The sequence below is a fragment of the Octopus sinensis genome, linkage group LG3 (genome assembly GCF_006345805.1).
Source record: "Octopus sinensis linkage group LG3, ASM634580v1, whole genome shotgun sequence".
Taxonomy (NCBI): domain Eukaryota; kingdom Metazoa; phylum Mollusca; class Cephalopoda; order Octopoda; family Octopodidae; genus Octopus; species Octopus sinensis.
The window spans coordinates 123,317,780-123,340,553 of record NC_042999.1 but is presented as its reverse complement, the minus strand read 5'-3'; the positions used below and the strand labels follow the sequence as shown (position 1 = coordinate 123,340,553).

Sequence of the window (22,774 nt, the reverse complement as noted above, 5' to 3'; positions counted from 1 at the left end):
TGAAACATCTCTAGACATTTATATAATAAACACTTTAATAAACATAATACATTTTACCTTTAACTATATTTCTACACACAACCCTTTTCCCCCTCTTTTGTATTACTATAACAGGTGGGGTTGAAAATGTAGGTAGACACGTTAATTTAAATAATGAAATTATTTGGAGAAGATTCTTTTCAATAACAGAAACCAATATTAATTGAATGTTAGTTTCTAACATTGACATAAAGTCTCAAAATTTCAGTAAAATCAAAGTAAATATACAACCTCTAAAACTTCAGAGGTTCTTATTTTATTAACCACTGGGAGGAAGAAAAGCAAAATTTCATCATATGGGACTTGAATTCAAAATGTAAATGGATGTAACTAAATACTTCAAGGCATTTTGTTCATTACCCTACATATATTACTAATCTTCAAATTACCAAGTAATTTTAGGGTGGGGAATAGAATAGAAGAGAGTCAAGACAGTAGGTGTGAAAAGCTAGGAAGTAAAATGTACAGCAAATTACCTTTAATTTTCATCATCCAATTTTTTAAGACTGGTTGCCAGAATAACTTTACTTCAAGGCTACTGCTATTCAACAAGGCATTAGGAAAATCATGTTGATAATGCTTTAATATTGAGCTGTTTGCTATAAAGAGAGAGTAAGAACAATGTATGAGTGTTTATACTACTTGGTTCATTGCTCAAATGTAAAATTAAAATAGTACATTACAATATAAATATATTATTCCATACAAATTTAAGCAAATGCTAAAGTATCAGTAATTTAAAAATTAAATCAACTAAAATATTTTACCTTTTGTGAAATAAATAATACTTACCACTGATTAGTAATTTTATTTGTGGTGTTTCTTTGGTGTTTGATATGTGATAATGGAACCGTCCATCAAAGACAGACTTATGTGCATTAACTGAATCACCATGATCAACAAATAGCAATTGCGCAGGATATATTTTCGAAGAATTTTTACCACAACCACCGTTATGCCAAGTCATAGAGCTATATTCGAATGGCTTTGAAAACTGGGCATCAGTGGAGAAGATGTTGTCTGTGGGATTATTTATATCAAATTTTCGGTCAAAATCCTCGGCTTTCTTCAATGAATGAAGAGAAAAATCAGCTCTACTGTGATCTTTTACAAGTATCGCTTGCTCCCGTACAGGTAGCTGTGAAGAATGTTCAACAGATATAAAGTCAACAGTAACTAAACTGTGATGGTGGAAACCAGTAGATTCTGCTAAAACTGTTCGATGTTTTTCTTTAAATTGATACCCCACTTGGGGGATGTCAACACTATAATTTATGCTGTACAGTTTTGTCGGCTTTTTATATTGTAAGTGGCAGAAGAACTGACTCGATATAGAGTTAAACATTGGCCGTAATGTGAACACATAGGCATCACCTATCAAAGGAAGCAAATATCAGTTATAAAGGTCACATAATGAAAATAGAAGCAATAAAGAGATATTCACATAAATTGTTTAGAGAAAAAGCATTAATTATACTTAAATCTTTTTATTTACAACTGAGAGGAGAAATCTTTTTTTTTTTTTTACAGAAAAAAAGTTGACATAAAATAATTATAAGAGGCAAGTTAGAAATACATAATTTCAATTAGAATTGTACGCACCTAATATTATTGCAAATGCTTGAGTGTCTGCTGAGGTGTCTCAGAGAATAACAAAACTAGAAAGTACCTAATATTGTTTATACCAATGAAAACTAAGAAGATAATAAAACAAAATTGTTTTTCAAAATTTTACTTTTTGCAAAGAAGAGAAGACATGAGACCCCCTGCCCTGCAATAAACAGTGATGGCAGCCTGTATAGGAGAGCAGTAATTTTGAATAATGATTAAAAAAATCTAGTTGAAAAGAAAGAACCTCTCTCTGTCTGTATAACTGTCTTTCTTTCTATACTTGGCACAGAAAAGATCTTTAGTGATGATGGCATGATAACATACACCCAATGCAAGTTATGAAGTGGATGGCAAGAACAATGCTATCCAGCAATGAAAAGAAGACAAAAAAAAAATGTGACAACACAACTACAAAGATTGGTGTTTTTTTCAGTTGGCATGTCTGTGCTAGATGACAACAAGTAGTGAAACACTGCTGGAACAGACATATGCAATCAAAGTCAGTATGAAAAAAATAAAATAACAGACATAAGATGACTGTGATGATATATACTGAACAAGCGAGCCATGGATCATACAAAAATGGAAAATCAGTTAGACATGATACTAGATACAATAGAAATACATTTACACACTTCAATAGCTAACATTTTCCTTTTTTAATATTGGTGGTTCCACATAAGTAGAGCAAAATATGTTCAAATACATAGAGAAAAGAATTCTAAATTTATTAACTTATTGTTTAATGCTGGCTCAAAGAATTCTTCCCTGTTACATAACAGAATAAGATGTGAATGAGGTACACACTGAATATAGTTCTATTTGATACAGAAATGAATATATATATATATATATATATAAAAGAAGTTTGAAAACGCCACTATATAAGATAAATTTTAATTTTCTTAGAAATTTTACATGTTCCGGTTCTTCTAGAAAAAAACGAACCTTATCAAAAATATTTTTAAAAGTTAAATGTAATAAAAAAGTTCACAATTGTTTCTTACTAGTCTTATATATATATATGCTTATAAATAAAACGTTTACATAGAAAATCAACTCACAGATTCATTCAACTCATCAATGTGGGGAAGAGAAATGATGATATGAGTATCTAAATAGTTTGATAATGTAGAAAAAAAGCATTACAATTTCTTGCATTAAAGTGCTAATTGTATCAAAATGATTTTCTTACCTGTTGCACATTCAACTGGACTGGGAGGGCAAAGTGAGTCATATGATTTACGACATGAGTAAGTTCTGTAGCATGGAATTTGACAACAAGAATTTTCACCACGCAGAGGACCTGCAATAGGGGAATAAATATCTGGTTTTCATGTGGCAGTAAAAAGTCAGAAACAATCTAATGAATACGTCTGTTTTCAATATAGTTGTAATAGATTGAAGTAAAGCAGGGTGGACAAAGATCACGACGAAATTTGTAAGAGTGGCATAGAAAAAGAAATGTTAAAATAGTAAAAAAATTTCTTCTTTAAATGAAGTATAGAAAAAATCCATTGATATGGGTATTGAACCGGTATTTTTATATGCATTCAAGTGAGTATTAAAAATACATTCTGCAAGGAACATATGTACCTACATTTATATACATACACATTTCCATTCACACATACATACACATAATGATAATCAAACACACTTGTACATATATGTGTGTATTTACACATTTATATATGGACAACAAACATATACATACATATTCATATCATTTTCTTTTTATAAACACTACATACACTGTGATATAGAGATAATATTATCACTATTTAGATTTTCATTACTGTTATTGATACTTTGAAGAGTCAACATTGCTGGGCTAATAAGTGTTGACAAGAAGAATTTTGAAAGCAAAATTTGGATCAGATGTCATACTAAATAACTAATGTGGAGATGGTTTTTATTGTTGTTTGTAATAAGAGTAATTCTAAGAGTGAGAAGATTTCATACATGCAGATCTTTGTTTTTTATTCAACAACAAATTTGTGGAAACTCTGGTATTTGGATCTGCATATGCTATCTTAATTTTCATTTCTACAAATGGAATGAAACCACTTGAAAAACATGCAGGTAAAGCACTTTACAGCCTTAGTGTTTTAGCCAGTGCCAGCATTTACTTAGAGCCAATCCAATTTAAGAGATAGTTACTAAATTTTGAGTGTGTGTGTGAGAGAGAGAGTCTTTTGAAAAATACATTTTTACATTGATAGTTAAGGACACAAGATAGTTGAAACTTCAACTTCTGTGATAATATTTATGCTAAATTGGATAATACCAAGAACCTTGAACGATGTGTACAGAAATCCAGGTCTCTGGAGGTTACTAATTGAATTTAGCTTATCATCCTCCTATACCATGTCTTCTTGTCTGAGGAAATGTGATCAGGAAGATGTTAAATATCTAAATTTTGCTGGTGGCCACAATAGTAACTCCACATAGTCATTGAAATGAAGTAGAAAGAGAAATAATTCACCATTAACATGCTAGCCTTAAGGCTGCTGACCCTCACTATAACTGATGTAATTGTATTTAATTTTAACAAGCAGGAGGCATATTAGTTTAGATTAACTGTGTGGGTGTCAACAAATACTAATAGTCAAATTGGTATTGAAGGAATGTCAGCAACTATCATGAAGTGTTTATTCAAATTTTTAGTTGATAAAAAAATTTCCAAAATGAAAAGTCAAAAGTTAAACATTTTGTGAAGTAGAAGCTAGCCAATATATATAAGTTAATTCATGTGTGTGTATGTGCTAGAGGGTACAATATCTCATTGTGCCATCTATCATGATTAGAATCAAATAAAATGTTCAAATTCTTGCTGATAAATCAACTTAAAAGCAATTTTTAACAACAATAATAACCAAGTATCAATGAATAAATTATAAGTAAAAATAAAAAAGCTCATATGATTCATAGATGATTTGATGATTTCCATATAAAAAGAAAGCTTTCGTTCTATCCACACTTAAAGAGAACCAATAGTAACAGAACAGTAAAAAGATCTTTCAAAAGAAATCATGGATCTTTGATATCTTAAACCAATGATATTAAGGTCAAAAGGAATAGATGAACTCTTAGATAGAATGGGAGCTAAATGTAATAACAGTTATGGGTGTGAACACAGTAGCATTGATTATTAGTTTGAAACTAAATAGCTATACGGTCAGTTGTGTAGTTAAGATTGTTACTCTAATTAAGGAAATGTGCAATGTCATGATTAAGCCAGAGTAGCAATAAATGGACATCATCATCATCATTTAATGCACACTGTCCATGCTGGCATGGGATGCACAGTTTGAACAGGGCTGGCAAGCTGAGGAGCTGCACCAGACTCCAGTCAGTTTTGGCATGGTTTCTATGGCTGGATGCTCTTCCTAATGCCAACCAACCAGAGAGTGTAATGGGTGCTTTGATGTGCCACCGGCACAGGTGCCATTTGCATGACACCAGTATCTGCCACAACTGCAGTTTTACTTGGCTTGATGGGTCTTCTTCTCAAGCATAACATAATCTCAAATGAACTCTGTCATTGCCACCATGAGGCTCAATGCTCAAAGCTTGGCATAATGCCAAATGGTCTTGGTCCTTGCTTGTGAGGTTCAACGCTCAAAAGATGCTTTTATGTGCCACTGGCTCAGGTGCTATTTGCATAACACTGGTATCTGCCACAACTGATTTTACTTGGCTTGATGGTTTTCTTCTCAAGTGCGACATAATGCTAAAGGTCTTGGTCATTGCCTCTGTGAGGCCTAACATTCAAAAGCAGCTCAACCACTTTACCTCTATGAGGCTCAGTACTCTAGAGGTGCTTTTCACATGCCACCTGTATGGGTGCTGGCTGCATGATACGAGCATCAGCCATGACTGCTATTTCACTTGGCTAGACATGTCTTCTCAAGCACAGCATATTGCCAAAGGTCTCAGTCACTAGTCAATGCCTCTGTAAGGCCCAAAGTTCAGAAATCAAGCTTCACCACCTCATCCCATGTTTTCATGGGTCTACCTCTACCACAGGAACTTTTCCACAGTTAGGGATCAGCACTTCTTTACACAGCTATCCTCATCCATATGCATGACATGATCATACCAACACAGTCATCTCTATTGCACACCAGATCTGATGCTTCTTATGCTTAACTTTTCTCTCAAGATGCTTATGCTTTGTTGAACATGCACACTAACATTGCTCAGCCAGCAAAGCATACTGGCTTCATTTCTTTCAATTGCTCTAAACTGTAAAGTAGTAGATCTATTTCCCTAGATTTATTGTTTTGAAGCAAAAATATATGCTGTAAATAAGTTAATTCTCAATAAAAAAAAAAACATAAATCAAGCTGTACTGTATTGAAATAAATTAATTTAAGATACAAAAATTATGAGTGTACTCATTAAAGTTTTTTTTTTTTTTTTAAATTTGACCAGTAAGAAAATTGAATGTAGAATCATAATAAAGGACTTCCACCTCTGAAACTTTAACCAACTTGGCTTTTGTTAAAATATACTGAGAGACAAACAATATACTGGTTACCTAGAAAGTAGATTTTTGTGTATGATGAACTTCAATTACTGCCATCACGTTAATACAGTTTAATATAATCATCATCATTATCATCGTTTAATGTCCGCTTTCCATGCTAGCATGGGTTGGATGATTTGACTGAGGACTGGCAAACCAAATGGCTGCACCAGGCTCCAACCTTGATCTGGCAGAGTTTCTACAGCTGGATGCCCTTCCTTATGCCAACCACTCCGAGAGTTTAGTGGGTGCTTTTATGTGCCACCGGCATGAGGGCCAGTCAGGCGGTACTGACAATGGCCACGCCCAAATGGTATTATTTTTTATGTGCCACCTGCACACCGGCATAAGTGCCAGTAAGGCGACGCTCGGATGGTGCTCTTAGTGCTTCAATAGCACGGATGCCAGTCATCGAATTTGATTTCAATTTCACTTGCATCAACAGGTCTTTGCAAGCAGTGTCCAATGAAGGAAAGGTACACATAAGTGGGCTGATTACACCTCTGGCTTCTCAAGCACAATTCCAAAAAATATTTATCAGTTCTTTGGACTTTTTCTAAGATTTTTTTTTTCATAGAAAAGATTAAAACAATGTATGCATTCTTCAAAAATTTAGAAATGTTTCTTAATCATGTAATATTAAGAAATAAGTGAAAGCTAACTTGCACAATAATTTTTGTAAACTGAAATTTTAAATTGTTATGTCAAGTTAAGAGAGTGTTTTTTTTTTTCATTCAGTGATTTGTAAATTAAGTATGTCTAAAATTAGAAATTCTACTTTGGTTTAAGTAAATCAGTTATACAGTTATATAGAAATTGATTTATAAACAGATACAATCTGATATTGTTCAGAGAAAGAATTAATTATCTTTTATTACTTTTAACAACAGCTGATTTATCACAAAAATGAGGCTTGATTACATCTCTAGAAATTCAAATCTCTCATATACAGAGTGAACTTTGAAATAAAAGGTACTGTATGTAATTTTTCAGAGCAGTAAATATGCCAGTAACTCTCACTGAAAGCTAACAAAATATAGACAATTGGGAAAGACAGAATTATATGACCATTTGAATAGGTATAATTTTCAACTGCATGTACAGTTCGTTACTTGTAGTTTGCCTTATTTGCATAATTCTGACATTATATGTAATATATTGTACCATTAATATTGACTTCTGAAGTGATTTCCACACGAGAGTTGAAGATAGTTAATGTAAAAATCTATGATGGATATTATAATGTATAAATTCATATTATCGTGATTCTCTTAAAAGGAATAACAATGGAATGATATATATTTCAGATTTTCATTTTCTAAACAGGAATTTGTGTTTTGAACAAAGCAGAGATTGGTAGAGGTACAATTATTGAAAGCAATTGTTCTCCATAATGGTTCATAATCTATATTGGACATTGAATAACTAAACCTATAACTGACACAAAAACATATGGTCTCATTTGCATTATACTTTAATCTAAAGGATCCACAAAAACTCAATAATAACAATTTTATAACATTGATCAACAGTTAGATCTAGAATACTAGTTAGATAAAATGTCATTAACGTTGGATAAAATGTCTATTTCAGACTTTATGGGAGCATTATGAATTTGAGACGTAAAAAATGGAAAATGACATGAAAGCATTGAAAAATGAAAACGAAAAGTGGAAGATTACTTACTGGAATTTCTGCAGCCTCGTTGAATGCAGGAGAGGCAACTCTTTGTGAAATTTTCACATTCCCTTGATCGGAACATTAATTCAGTAACATTTGCTGTCTTCATTCCAAATATAGCTGTTAACAGTGGGGACTCATCTAAACAAACAATGCTATTGGCAGCCGGAGAGAGTGCCTTCAAACGTTTACCCTAAGAAAATAATACATATAACATATTAAAGCAGTTGAGGCAAGATGATGCACAAAAAGCATTTTTAAAATATATATAAATGCATTACTACAATATTGAGTATCTATGAACCATCACAGAAGAATTGGGTCAGTAGTAGTAATCTATCAAAACATCATTCTTAATGATAGAACTATGAAAGGAGTCATTATGTAATCAAACTGTTGCATTAGAAAGAAGTCTGACACAAATTCAAGGTGATCAACTGAAGCCTGTGTCTAATTTATTGATGTGATTAGCTTCAGGTACAAGGTATAGAAAAACTGTTACCAAGGAAATCCTGTCAGTGCTTAAGAGAATTTTACCACAAGCATAGCTAAAGAGGTGTGGCACCACTTTTGAGTCTGCTGTAGGCTTTAAGCCTATATAGTCTGTATTGAAATCAAATAATTGTGGTTTAAATGTTGGAACACGGACACTACTCACTGTTACATGCAACAATTGATATAGTCACTGTGCAATATGTATGTTTTGTGGGGGCTTGGAGCAGGAAAAATGAAGGGCCACCCCCAGGTGACACACACTCTAGCTACACCACTAAATTTGACAAAAATATGTCTGCTGAAGGTTACCCTGCACTTACTAACAACATGTAAATTTCTCTGTCTTTAGAAACATGTACAAAAGCACATATCTTAAGTAATTTGAATTCTAGAATAATTCTGTAATGTATCAATCCCCTTGTTGATAAATAATAGTTGTGACAGTTAATGTAATGGTTAAAATATTTGCCTATCAACAAAAGGAGTGTAATTAAGTTACTTTTACTTTCAGAAGACTGTTTACAAATGACATGATGATGATCTATCTCTTTCACACACACAGCCACACAAACAAAACTTAACCTGCAAAAGCCAGAGCCTACAAAAGAATCTATAAAAATAAATACAATCTGGAAAAACAACAATACTAAACCTTTGCTGGCAATAATAACCAAGAAAGATAAAAGCAAAACACAGTTTATTATGAGGATGATATTAATGACAATATCAAAGATAATGATAAATCTTTTTGAAGAATTTTGAGTTTTATCTATGCTTTTACAACTTAAAACAGTATTACATTTAATATATCAAATTAATGTGTTGAAAACAAAATGACTGTAACATGATTTATGATTATAACACTGAACAGTTAAACCAACACTGATAATTATTGATTTTTCCAATAACACACTTTTCACTTTAACGAAAACCAGTAAATGAAAGAATAATTTCAACAGAACACATTTAGTCTAAATAAAACAGGTTCACATCTTGCATTGACTACAAGCATTAACAATTTAAACTACTAGATCACTGTTCTGGACTACAACTTTAAAGTCATTGTATTAAACCATTTCACTGAAGACCAAGGTTCAAGAACATTACTTCACTATGACAGTCTAATGGCCAATAGAAAACCCTCCAGTTGGTATAGTTGTAATAAAAAGGTAAAACCATTTGATGGATTTAAATTAACTTTTGAACCACACACACACACACTGGCATTATGCTTTTGAAAATAAGTTCAATGAATTGGTATGAGACTAGTGATGTGCATGTGTGTTGGTACTTTGAAATGAAAACTAAAAGGTCAATAGTATGTTAAAACAAGATTTTATAGTATAGAAATTATTGAGAAACAGAACACAGTGAATGTAAGAAGTGAATCAAAAAGCTACAATTTATAGCATTAAGGTCTTGCAGAAATCCATATATTCTTAAAATTTATTAAAACAGATAACCAGGTTCTAACATATATAATGCAGCACTGTATTCAGTTGATATAAAGCAGAAAAAGTAGCAATGAAAATTACCAGCACAAGTCATACAGTACAAAGATACTTTTTGAAAGCTATGATTTGAGAGAATAAGTAAAATTATGAATTATAATAATAAGCTATGTCTGTCTGCTGAGTTATTGGCTGAAATCTGTCAGATTCAATGGAAATGTATCTTAAGATTTAAAGCTTACATTATTGTCAGTTTATTAATGAAATACCAAATATAGTTACTGAATAATGTACATTAACAAAGATAGAGTGAAGAGATTATGTGGAGATAAACAATATAACTAGAATGAGTAGTTACAACAGGAGAAAGAGGGTATTTTCGAAAAGAAAATATATATACATATCAAAAGTGATTAAAAAGACCATAGGAGATAGGAGTGCAAAAGTAAAGAATGAAGTATAATTTTAAATTATGAATAGTTGATTAAAGAAATGTTGCTTAATATGTTAATTATATATTTCATCTTTAGTGCAGAGCAATCTACTTACATTAGATAGAATAGTTATAGTTGTAGGTGCAATGTATAATTCGCATCAGATAATATTACACTTTACAATTAATTCTTGGGGCAGGTAGTAACAGTACATGATGGCTTTCACATGTAATATCTTAATTTTTCTGATTCGAAAATATTGATTTGTCTTGCATAGGCAGCTTGCCTCTTTCAGAAGTAGTTCTAAATTAAATCAGTCTGCCTATCTGGAGACCTGTGTCTTTGTTTAAACTGTAATCCTTTATTCATGGCTCTGTAATCACTGGTCAACTTTATGATGATCATAACTCTAAACAGACAACTTATTCAAGCAATGTTGTTATAAAAATGAAACAATAATGAATCCCTAGAAATAGATTAATACAAGACTAAGCAGTGGTTATAGTCATAGAGCCAGAGCAAGTATATATGGTATATGTTGGCAGAGACTGAAACACTCCTACCTAAATTTATAACAAAGAGACTCCCTGTGTACCTTTGAAAGGTGTGGTACAGAATGATCATCTTGGAATTTATTAATTATAGTCTGGTAACTAATGAGGAAACAAGAGGAAACCAATACTATTTATGAGCCACAAACATTGTGCAGCTAACAATAAACTAAAAACAATAAAGACTGCTTAAAAGCATTGTTGGAATAATACATATGTTCTAAAAGAAAACATTATGTACATAAAACAAAATAGCTTTGGAGATAGAATTAATGATAGCATAGTGACTGCAGTATGGTCTGAACTTTGTTAGCAATATATATATCATCATCATTTAAAGGTTCACTTCTCTATACATTCATGGGTTGGGCAGTGTTTAATGAGGCAGATATTCTACAGCTGGATGCCTTTGCAGTTGCCAACTCTCAACTATTTCCAAGCAAGGTGATATTTCCCCATAGCCAGAGATGTTGTCTGAGAATATTGTCTGATGTTGCCTGAGAATATTAGGGGACACTTAACATATACACATTCAAATTTATGTGTGTGTACTTTCAATTTCTGTCTACCAAATCCACTCATAAGGCTAAGGTCAAACTGGGGTGATAGTAGAAGGCACTTGCCCAAGGTATCATGCAAGGGAACTGAACCTGAAACCATGTGGTTGGAAAGCAAAGTTCTGACTACAAAACCATAGCTATGCCTAAATATTAACATGTGTAATGCATCAGTCTGTCAAAAGGTTGATGAAATGTGGGCACATGCAGCAACTCATGAATGATGAACTGTTTAAAATCATATTGGATGAATAATGTAATCCAGAACAGTAGAATGTAAGTTAAGAGAGTATCTTAGTCAAAGTAAATAAATAGATAACTTTATGTGGAGATATATATATATATATATGTATATATATATATATATATATATATATATATATATATATATATATATATATATATATATATAATGAAACTGAGTAATTCATGAAGCGTTGGTATTCATGAATGTACATGCCAGCAGAGTCAAACAATTAATGACCAAGGTGAAGAGAAGTGAGAAAAAAAACAACAAAAAAAACAGGCTAAATTAAAGGAAGAGAATTAGACATGCAATATGAATATGAAAGATAACCAAACTGTAAAACAAATGTGGACACAAAATTTTCAAGATATGTTGAGCTATGTGATATCATAGTCATGGCTTAGTGCTGGTAACACGTGAATAGCAACCATACCAGTGACATGTAAAAGTTAAGTGTACTGGTTACATATACAAGACACCCATGCTGGTGACACATAAAAGGTATCTGTGCTAGTGACATGTAAAAGGCACCCAATACACTCTGTAGAGGGCTTGATATCAGGAAGTGCATCCAACCATAGAAATCAAGCCAAAACAAGACTGGAGCCTATTGCAGCTCTCCAGCTTATCATCTCCAATCAAACTGTCTAACCTATGCCAGCATGGAAAGCAGATGTATGATGATGATGATGAATACAGAAGTAAAAACAGAAACAAAAGTTGAGGGAAACGCATGTACTGAGAGGGCAATTTGAAGAGATCTAATAATTCATATCTGCATAAAATCAGATAAAGAATTAATTTTAGCTTAAAGATGCTATTAGATTAAATGAAGTTTAATTGTAAAAACCTATTAAAAGGATTGGGATGATATCACATCAGATATGCAACTGTAAATGCAATGCTAAAGCATTATTTTTATTTAGTAAAAATTCTCAAGTCAAAAACTTTTCACAGGCCTCACCATTAAAAAACTTCTTTACAGAAAGTTGTGAAGACATTGTCCAATATCAACAAATTCTTCACCATTTCTTGGAAACAAGTGATAATTGGTAACAGAAAAGGCATTTAACAGTAGAAAATTTGTCTCAACAAATTTTATTTGACCCATGCAAACATAAAAAAGTGGACATTAAATGATGAGAACAGTGATGATTGTGTCAAAAGTACAATGCTATTGTTGTTTAGCCCTGGGTTAGTCCTAATTAAGCAGACCTATGATGAAGGTGTTCCACTTCTTAATGACTATCATTTTGCATACAAAAGATTGGTTTATCTAATGTATCTTTCCTTTTCAAGATGATAATGCGTGATGTAGATGAACTTAGCTTCTATTTCTAACATGTTAGGTGACTGTGTAGAAGCTCTCTCAGCATCTCACCAGAAACAAAATTGAATACAGTGGTGAGTCAATTTAATGACTTCTATCAAATAAGTAAATAATAAAGAAAGCCCTTCAAACTATATCTAAAATGTATTGTTGTTGGTAACTAGTTTAAATTTACTGTTGCAAAGTATTGATTACTACAGTCCTTAAAAAAGATATCTGTTATAGAGAATGGGACAGGGAATTTAATTACAGCACAGAAATAGTAACAAAATATGAGATTAGTAATAAACAAGTAATTTTTACCTTTAATTTCGGACAAACATTATTCGTAGATCGTTTGATATATTTCTGACCATCACTATAAGACTTAGGACATTGTGGTACTGCAGGATTTTTGGAGTCACATATAACTACTGTAGCATTAGTACTTCGATTGGGATGAACTTCCAGAATCATATTATAATAATCTGGCAGCGGATGCCTTAAAAAAAAAAGAAAATATATTCAGTTAAAAGTGATAAAACTAAAACATCTTTACTCATCAGCTGATTAAGACAGAAAAGCTATTTGCTGTTTAATATTGTTGTTTTGTTGTCAAAAATCATTTCTGATTTTGTAGGGTTCTTATCTACTGATAAATGATAAATAGAAATATAGATATACAGATATCATTCTTCAAATTATTATTTTGAAGTGATAAATTGTTTGAAATAATTTCACCAACAATCAATAAAGAAGTGTAACTTTCTAGAAACATTTTATGAATGAAAATAAATTTATTTGATAAATCATTTTTAATTCTGAGTTAAACCTTTTTAATAAAAAATTAATCTTTTATATGACATTAAATGCCAACCTACAATTCAAATACTCTAAAGAAATTAATAGATGTCTTTTGATAAATGTTAAGTGAGCTAAAACTAGTAGAGGTTGTTTAGTGAACACAAAAGTTAAATTAAAATTTGAGAAACATGCAATTCTGAATATATTTACTTAAATAAATATTAATTATTTCAATTTATCTAGTTGCTTTATTGGAGATGTTTATAATTTTAACATTTTTTCCAAAGACATTATTTCTAAGAGAAAATAATATAGATGTGATTCTAAGTCAGCTAATTTGGGGGAAAAAGAATCCACAAACTTAACAGAATCTTTAATTATTAAACAATTAATTGGAACATCATAAATAGGAGGTTAACTGTCTGTTGTAAATGAAAGCATTCTGTTAAATGATCAAAGGAGTTGAAAGCTGAAAACACTTTTGATGTAACTCTTTATAAGAACACAACAAAAGAATGACTAAATAAGGAATACAGACATATCTGACCTTTAGACAATAAATGTATACCGATGTATAAATAAGCAGATATAGCATCTATTAGTTCTTATTATTTTAAAGCAAATTTTGCTTTGTTTTCTATCACATTACATATTCTTTACAAACTATAGAGGTGAGTTAGAGATAGTTTCACTAGAAGTATAAAAATGTAAGAGTGCTCAATGTACATCTGTAGCAGAAACAAATACAGTTAGAATATATCTTTATATATGTATGGTATAAGCAGAGATGTTAATCTAGATCTGTGTTTGACACAGCTGATCTTGTATAGCCATTGACTATATACTTTGGTGTAGTTTATGAAGAAAGTTTGTGAATAAAATATTTTGTTCACAAGTAGTATGGATGGGCAAAGCTTATGTTTAAAGAACAGACTGTATAAAATCTAAGTAAAAAGAAAGATATCTATATGTCAGTCTATCAATCTATAAAGTATTTGCAACTTCTACTGAGATCTGCATCCATGGTTGGATTCACCCAAGCTCAATGGAAAACAAAATTCTGCATATTTTTAGGTACTATCTTTCATTATTTTTCTTGGCTGCAAAAAGGCAATAGAGATCTTAAAGTATGTGAAAAATGCTGTGTGATGAGCACTGTTTAGTTTTAATTGTTGTGCAATATTTAAGAGAGAAATTTCATTTAGAAGGATATTCTGCAGAAATCAAGTACTTGGAAAGAGAAAGGCTATGTATATACCATGGTATATACAGAAGGGGACAGGGGAAAGCATGATGGGGAGCTGATGGCAAAAAATAATTTATGCTTCTGTATCTTTAAATGTTATGTTGGAAACTAATTTAGGAAAGTGTTGCAAGTCTTGAATAATAATGTTTAAGATATCCGAAGTTTGCATATAGGTATTGATTATTACTGGAAAGAGATAGGGTGGTGGCTAGCATCAGCTGAAGTGGCTGAAAGGTTGGTATGATTAAAGAAATGGTCATTAGAGTAAAAGGAGAATATTAGTGAGAGGTTAGTGAGAGCTTTGCTTAAATGTACATTGTACTGAGAAAGATGTTAATCATATGATTAAGTTAAAGTATACTCTGTAGGCTGAGTGTTCAGCTACAGTATTTTCATGTTAGACTTAACTGAACACTTTGGTGCTGTCAAATTGATAATTCTATTTTAGTTAAAATTCTTCAGAGCAAGGAGCAAGCAGATTATGTAGCATAGGAGTATAGAATCGGAAAATAGAGGAGAGAAAATACTATAGAAAAGTGAAATCCTGAGGGGACTAACCTATCTTTACAGATCTGGGGTAATGTTTTTTTTTGCGGGGAGGAAAAATTATATAATCTGATAAAGATAAAAGCCAAATTGCAGCACATCATTTCAGGATGGTGGTTTGAATGCCAAGGGAACCAATAGTGCAGAAAGCAGTAGCACAGAAGCATACAATTATAATTGATTTCTCAAAATGTGTGTATTAAATAATCTAAGAAGCAGTTATTTTTTTCATATCTGAATTTTTTTTTTTTATAGTTAAATAGATTTGCTTTTCTTCAATGCTTTTACTTTTCATGCTAGAACTAACAAATTTGGTAAAACAATTGAGTAGTTTTACATTTTTTCCTAAACTGAATATTTACAAAATAAATAAATAAATAAAATAATAATAATAAGTATGGCACATTTAGTATTTAAGAAGTTTTAAATCCTTTTTAACACCAAATATTTTGCTTGTACTTTTCAATAACAAAATTTCTCCTTAAAGTATCAGAACTCTCAGTTTTATAACTTCCAAATTGTTATGTTGAAAAGCAATCTTTAAATAAAACAAGTATGGAATATGGAAATTTCTTTTATAGGGAAATAATATTACTTAATGCAAATTATTGAGAAAAGTTTACACTCTGTTTAAGAAAATCACAAACTGTTAAATATAATAAAATTGATTAAATTTCAAAATTAAAGTAAATATATAAAAAGGAAATGGTTAAGAAATATATTAATATTCCTCCCTAATCTCCAACTTGAATTTAATATGAAAGAAAAGGGATTAATCATTGTGAGGCAGAAGTCAGCAGAAATTTAAGTTAATCATTTTATGGACATTCAGAGTTTGCTGGAACAGTGTTTTATCCCTGTTAAGAGAATGAGAAAACAAATATTTTCTTGGATAGGATGCCAAGCTATAGCAGATAATTGTTGCCACATAAGGAGTTGAATTTAGAATAAGTTTTTATGTTTTAATCAATTATAAAATGTTATAGAAACTGAAATATTTCAATACATGCCATAATTAGTTTTGAACTGTTAATAATATGAAAAGTATTCAGAAATACTTTTCTAACAACCTGAATTTACTTTAGCTAATTCGAGTAGAAAGAAAAATAATAACAGTAACCTACCTACAGTAACTCTTTAAGATATTCCGAAATGTCTGTTTCAGTTCGCTGTGTACAAAAACACTCTGCAAAAAATATTGATTGTCATCAGAATGGTCAATATCTACATATTCTGGGACCAAAAACACATCAGTTATACTAGCTTTTACTTGAAGCCCTGATTCTCTTTTCCAAATGAAATCCATGGCTTGTTGATTATTTGTAACATACATTGTGGTCTCTAGTTCCTTGATACTGTTTAAACGTTCCACAAATACATTTCCTGATGGCATCAGCTGTAAGCTGTTATTATCTGTAAAGAAGTAATAGAAAGAAAACAATTCTTATAAAAGAATTCAAACTTAAAAATAACTAACTTTTAAAATACTATTTAATTGGTTAAAATCATTAATAATTTAATGGTTGATAAAACATATGGCTTGTCATATTTTATTCAGTTGACGTTGATTTAGTTTGTGCATAATTTTACTGATAGAAAACAACTTTTTAAAACACAAGCAAGGAATGTGGCCTTAAATTTTCAAGGTACAAGTAAACTGACATCACCCTACAAAAATATTAGATGAACATAGTTTTAATTCTAGTTTAGTATCTCTAGTTAGTACTGCCTGGATAGACCAACAGCAAAGATGTAATTAATCAGACATTCATAAGCAATCCACATATCCAACATGGTGGACTTGTTAACACAGTGTTTGGGCTGTTAACATTCAAACTACATTACACACTCAATCATGCAGAGTTTGAGGTTATGAATGTGCAGTGTAATCATTGCTGTTTCTTGTCAGTCCAGCTGTGTGTGTGTGTGTGAGTGAGAGAGAGAGAGTGTGTGAATGTGTGGATTTCAGTGAAGCAAGCAAATTGTGCTTTATGAATGTTAACTAATTCTTCAGAACTGAGAGTTAAACTATTGAAGTTGTTGCTACTTTGAGGATATTGTGTTTGTCTTGGTGTTGTAGCAGTAATTCATGAATGAAGGCTACTCTGCCTTGGTGTTTGCAGGAATTATAAGTAGCAGCAGTTGCTGTAAAGATTGAATTCTATAACACTCCTTGCCTATTTAAGGCTTGTACTTTAGTTTAACATAGTAGATTTGGAAATATGGAATGGCAACTAATAATTTGTAGGTATGTAACCATATTAAGCTTTGTCAGTCATATTTCATGAGCACCATGCCACTGCTTAGGTTGAGGATGACAATGTATACTAAGACAAGTATTGGCCTATTGCACAGGGTGTAACATAGCAGTATAGATATGTTGCATTCTTCAATTTATTCTTGTGTATCTGCAGGTACTGGCAGTGGCCACAGCAAAAGTACTAAGCTGGGTCTTGACAACAATATTATATTTACTGTTCTTCCACACTAATCTATTGTGGTAGCCAGAAGTTAGTGGAGCTTGTAGTTTATTGTGGTTGTGATAAACACATCTGGAACTCAGACAAAACTACTAAAATTAATGGTTTCAAATTTTGGCACAAGACCAGAATTTTCGGTGGAGGTGGTAAGTTGATTACAATGACCCTGGTGTTCAACTGGTACTTGTTTTATCAACCCCAAAAGGATGAAAGGCAAAATTGGCCTCAGTGAAATTGGAACTCAGAATGTAAAGATGGACTAATGGACTAAATGTTACTAAGCATCTTGCCCAGTATGCTAACGGTTCTGCCAGCTCACTGGCTTACAAAATTACTGAAACTAATGATGGACTAAATGATATACCAGTGGAAATATGCTGCTGTTTAATCTAATCCTTTTTTTTTGTTTATTCTGTATTAATGGTATTGAAATATTGTATGATATATCTACAATTTAACTCTCTTGCATCTTATGGTTATTGACACTGATGGGTAGATATTCTTGATGGATTTGTTGGGTGCAACTTTGTTTTTATATAACTGCATGGACGACTTGGTTAGATGGACATGGGGGAGATGTGATTGAAACAATATCAGTGTAAGAATATATATGCATAGTGTGTTGTAGTGACAGTGTGTCACTTATCAGGTAAGTAAAATTTAGGAAGATGGGTGATAAGACAGAGTTTTCTGAGACTGTCAACTTTATAAACCAGATATAAATAACCCGATTCTTTCAAGTATTTTACAGAAGATATGAAAACTATAAATACTATTTTTATATTATACTTTTGTTTATCAGAAGACGAAGTAAATGTAATGTTGATTCTGTAGGTTATCAATCCCAGTTTGTGGAACTTTTTAAACAACTTGAAAGAATTGCATCTCTAATGGAATAATTGTCTTGTATCTAGATACAAGCTAGTAATTTTAGTGAGAGGAGTCAAATGATTAACCCTTTTGTTACTGTATTTATTTTGAGATACACTGTGTTTCTTTCAATTACTTTAAATATAACAAAGAATTTAGTAAAATAACTACGTTATCATTAAGCTAGTGTTAGAAACATAAATTGTGACTAAGGTTTGGTGGAAGATTTTAATTCAAAACTTATGAAAACAAGACATTTGTACTCAGAGCCAGAGCCGGTTTCAGCTGGGTTGGTAACGAAAGGGTTAAATTGACACCAATTCTTGATTGGTACTTTATTTTATTGACCTTGTAAAGATGAAAGGTAAAGTTAACCACAGCAAGATTTGAACTCAGAATGTAAAGAACTGGAACAAATACTGCATGGCTTTTTCTATGATGCTCTAATGATTCAATTGATTGTTGAAATTAACTTACTTAGTAGTTGCTAAATTCATAACAAATAGTGTAACAAATTTGCTTTCCGGTCTATGGAGCAATGAAGATAGATAGGCTGACATCATAAGTTAAGTTGTTCAATTTTACTAATAGTTTGCTGTTTTCCATTACTCTTTTATTTGTTTCAGTCATTTTACTGTGGCCATGCTGGAGCACCGCCTTTAGTCGAGCAAATCGACCCCAGGACTTATTCTTTGTAAGCCTAGTACTTATTCTATCAGTCTCTTTTGCCGAACCGCTAAGTTACGGGGACGTAAACGCACCAGGATCGGTTGTCAAGCGATGTTGGGGAGACAAACACAGACACACAAACATATACACACATGCATATATATATATATATATATATATACATACACACACGACGGGCTTCTTTCAGTTTTCGTCTACCAAATCCACACACAAGGCTTTGGTCGGTCCGAGGCTATAGTAGAAGACACTTGCCCAAGGTGCCATGCAGTGGGACTGAATCCAGAACCATGTGGTTCGTAAGCAAACTACTTACCACACAGCCACTTCTACGCCTATGCAAACTACTTACCACACAGCCGCTCCTACGCACATTTTTCTAAAAATGACCTAAGTTAACGTGTGGTTGACAAATGTTTTCCCATTTCACTTTACTAATGCAATATCTTTATTTATTCACAGAAAGAGGTTAATTATCATATGACTTTTTTTTTTTTAATCAAGCAAAATTGAAATGTTAGAAATTTAAAATAAATCATATTAAAAAAAAGACATAAAACATACCTGCAACTTTTGAACAGGTTTTACCATCATATCTAATTTGATGTGTGGGGAAAGTGACATCTGAAATACCAAGGGAAAAAGTAATTGAATCTGCATATTCAACAAAGAATGAATATTTCATTTAAATATTCAAACATGACTGTAAAACAGAAGAATTAAACATTGTGTTGTTTCTGTTTCTAAATGAGGTGTTACTTTACATATTGCTCAGATAGGTACATAGTTAAATGTTCTTGGTCAGAGTCAGAGCCTATAATGTTATTGTTCAATCCTTCCCCAAAATAAATTCTAGATCAACTGAACTGAGAAAAGGACAATAAACTAAGTAATGTATTGCAGATTATAAAACCAGCTGTTTTGTATAGTCCTTTGTGGATAGTATAAGCAAACTAGTTGACTTCTTTTTCTTCATTATTATGACTGTTGTCACTGCTATATTATGAAATGAAGAATGGTTTGAAATTTTGGTACAAGGCCAGCAATTTCAGGATGAGGATAAATCAATTACATTGCCCCTAGTGTCCAACTGATACTTATTTTATCGACCCCAAAAGGATTAAATGCAAAGTCAACCTCAGCAGAATTTGAACTCAGAATGTGAAGATAGATAACATGCCAACAAGCGTTTTGCCTGGCATGATAATTATTCTGCCAGCTCACCACCCTCAGAAAGGAAGAATGATGCAATTAACTACCAATAGATTGACAAAACATCAACAATTAAATTACAAAGACACCAAAATTATTAAGAACTATAAAAGAGCTCATCTGTGGCCCTTAGAATCTTATATTTCTTGAAGTCATTTCCAGTATTGCTTATTTACAGTCTTTGTATTAATTACAATGAAATTTTAGATCCTGTTGTGTCATCACTGACATACAATATACACATCATTGCATTTTACCATGATGATAAATATTATGCTAAACAATTTTGCCCTTGAAGTGTTAAGCAACATGTAAAATAAAATGAATATAGAAAATGCTAACATTTCATGTTTTTAGTCCTTGTTGTAGTCATTAAGCCCTAGAGAAAAACTGATAGGAAAATAAATAAAAGCTGTTTAAGTTTGTTCTAGATTAAGGAGAACACTGGCAAAGACTTTCCAGTCATGACCACTCTGACTTCTTTTCAGAAACAGTGTATTTAATATACTCCTTTTTTTAAGGTGGTAAGGTGAGATTTAGTCGCTATCTCTAGCAGGTCAAGTGACTGCGTACAGGTTTCCTTGCTGATTTATTTTAAGTTTCCAATGTAAGCATCAATTTTTAAGCTAAGCTGAAAAATAAAAATAAACAATTAATAAATCAAGTGAAGTCCTAAAGGTAAGTGAAATTAAGTTTTTCCAAACTGATTTAATATTTGCCTAAATTTGAAAAAGTAAATTAACTTACCAATACATTTTCTGTTTTGGGCAGCTCGACAAGGTGTGATTTCATACTCCGTCCCCTTACATACATCACAAGCTGAAGAAAACAAACAAAAATTTAAATAACAAATTATTATCATTAATGTTGGGCTGGATAAGCATACACGTGAATTTGTATAACCTTGATCTTACTAAATGTAATGATGACATTTATATATATGTAGAATGCATATTTCAGAGTTAGAGTATATACAATACCAAACTGTTTGACAGCTATGCAGCCAGCATTAATTGCATATTTACTCTTTTACTAGTTTCAGTCATTTGACTGCGGCCATGCTGCAGCACCGCCTTCAGTCGAGCAAATTGACCCCAGGACTTATTCTATCAGTCTCTTTTGCTAAACCGCTAAATTACGGGGATGTAAACACACCAGCATCGGTTGTCAAGCGATGTTGGGGGGACAAACACAGACACACAAACATATATATGATGGGCTTCTTTCAGTTTCCGTCTCCCAAATCCACTCACAAAGCTTTGGGCGGCCCGAGGCTATAGTAGAAGGCACTTGCCCAAGGTGCCATGCAGTGGGACTAAACCCGGAACCATGTGGTCTGTAAGCAAGCTACTTACGACACAGCTACTCCTATGCCTATATATATATATATATATATATATATATATATATATATATATATATACACATATATATATATACATATACAGGCTCTAGAGTCTGAATCATTGATTAGAAATATGTGGCATGCTATACAAGCTTGTCTGAGTTTCATATTTTCAGAATCAGGAAAATGATGTATAAACAAACATATGCATGCAGCTACATATCTGACTGTCTGTCAGTCTATCCACACACACACACACAGTAGATATATGATAAGCTTTTGACTGAACCGAAAACGAATAGGTTGCAAAGCAAAATCTTAATTACAGTCATACCTCCACTTTTGTGCATACACACACACATTCTTTTTTTTTACTTGTTTCTGTTGTTTGACTGCGACCATGCTGGAGCACCACCTTAAGCAGTTTTAGTAAAACAAATTGACCCCAGGTCTTATTCTTTGTAAGTCTAGTACTTATTTTATTGGTCTCTTCTACTGAACCACTAAGATTCAGGTATGTAAACAAACTAGTATCAGTTGATGGTGGTGGGTACATACACAGACACACAAATATATACATATATATATATGTATATGAGTTTGGAATAATATTCCCTCATATTATTATTATTATTATTATATATATCATCATCATCATCATCATCGTTTAACGTCC

At 32.0% G+C, this 22,774-nt stretch overlaps 1 protein-coding gene across 7 annotated transcripts in view; it reads right to left on the bottom strand.

The window, feature by feature from the left end:
* The window catches only part of LOC115209230, a 417,183-nt gene that overhangs the window by 22,597 nt on the left and 371,812 nt on the right, over positions 1–22,774 (bottom strand). For 6 of the 7 annotated variants that reach the window (XM_036501257.1, XM_036501255.1, XM_036501256.1 and 3 more), the window contains 8 exons: positions 21,501–21,572; positions 20,106–20,165; positions 16,629–16,917; positions 13,233–13,410; positions 7,871–8,057; positions 2,846–2,977; positions 832–1,413; positions 516–638 (listed from right to left, as the gene is read on the bottom strand). In XM_036501257.1, coding sequence (XP_036357150.1) covers positions 516–638; positions 832–1,413; positions 2,846–2,977; positions 7,871–8,057; positions 13,233–13,410; positions 16,629–16,917; positions 20,106–20,165; positions 21,501–21,572 — 1,623 coding nt within the window. The remainder of the gene's footprint in view (positions 1–515; positions 639–831; positions 1,414–2,845; positions 2,978–7,870; positions 8,058–13,232; positions 13,411–16,628; positions 16,918–20,105; positions 20,166–21,500; positions 21,573–22,774) is intronic. The other variant, XM_036501252.1, reaches the window with a different exon arrangement.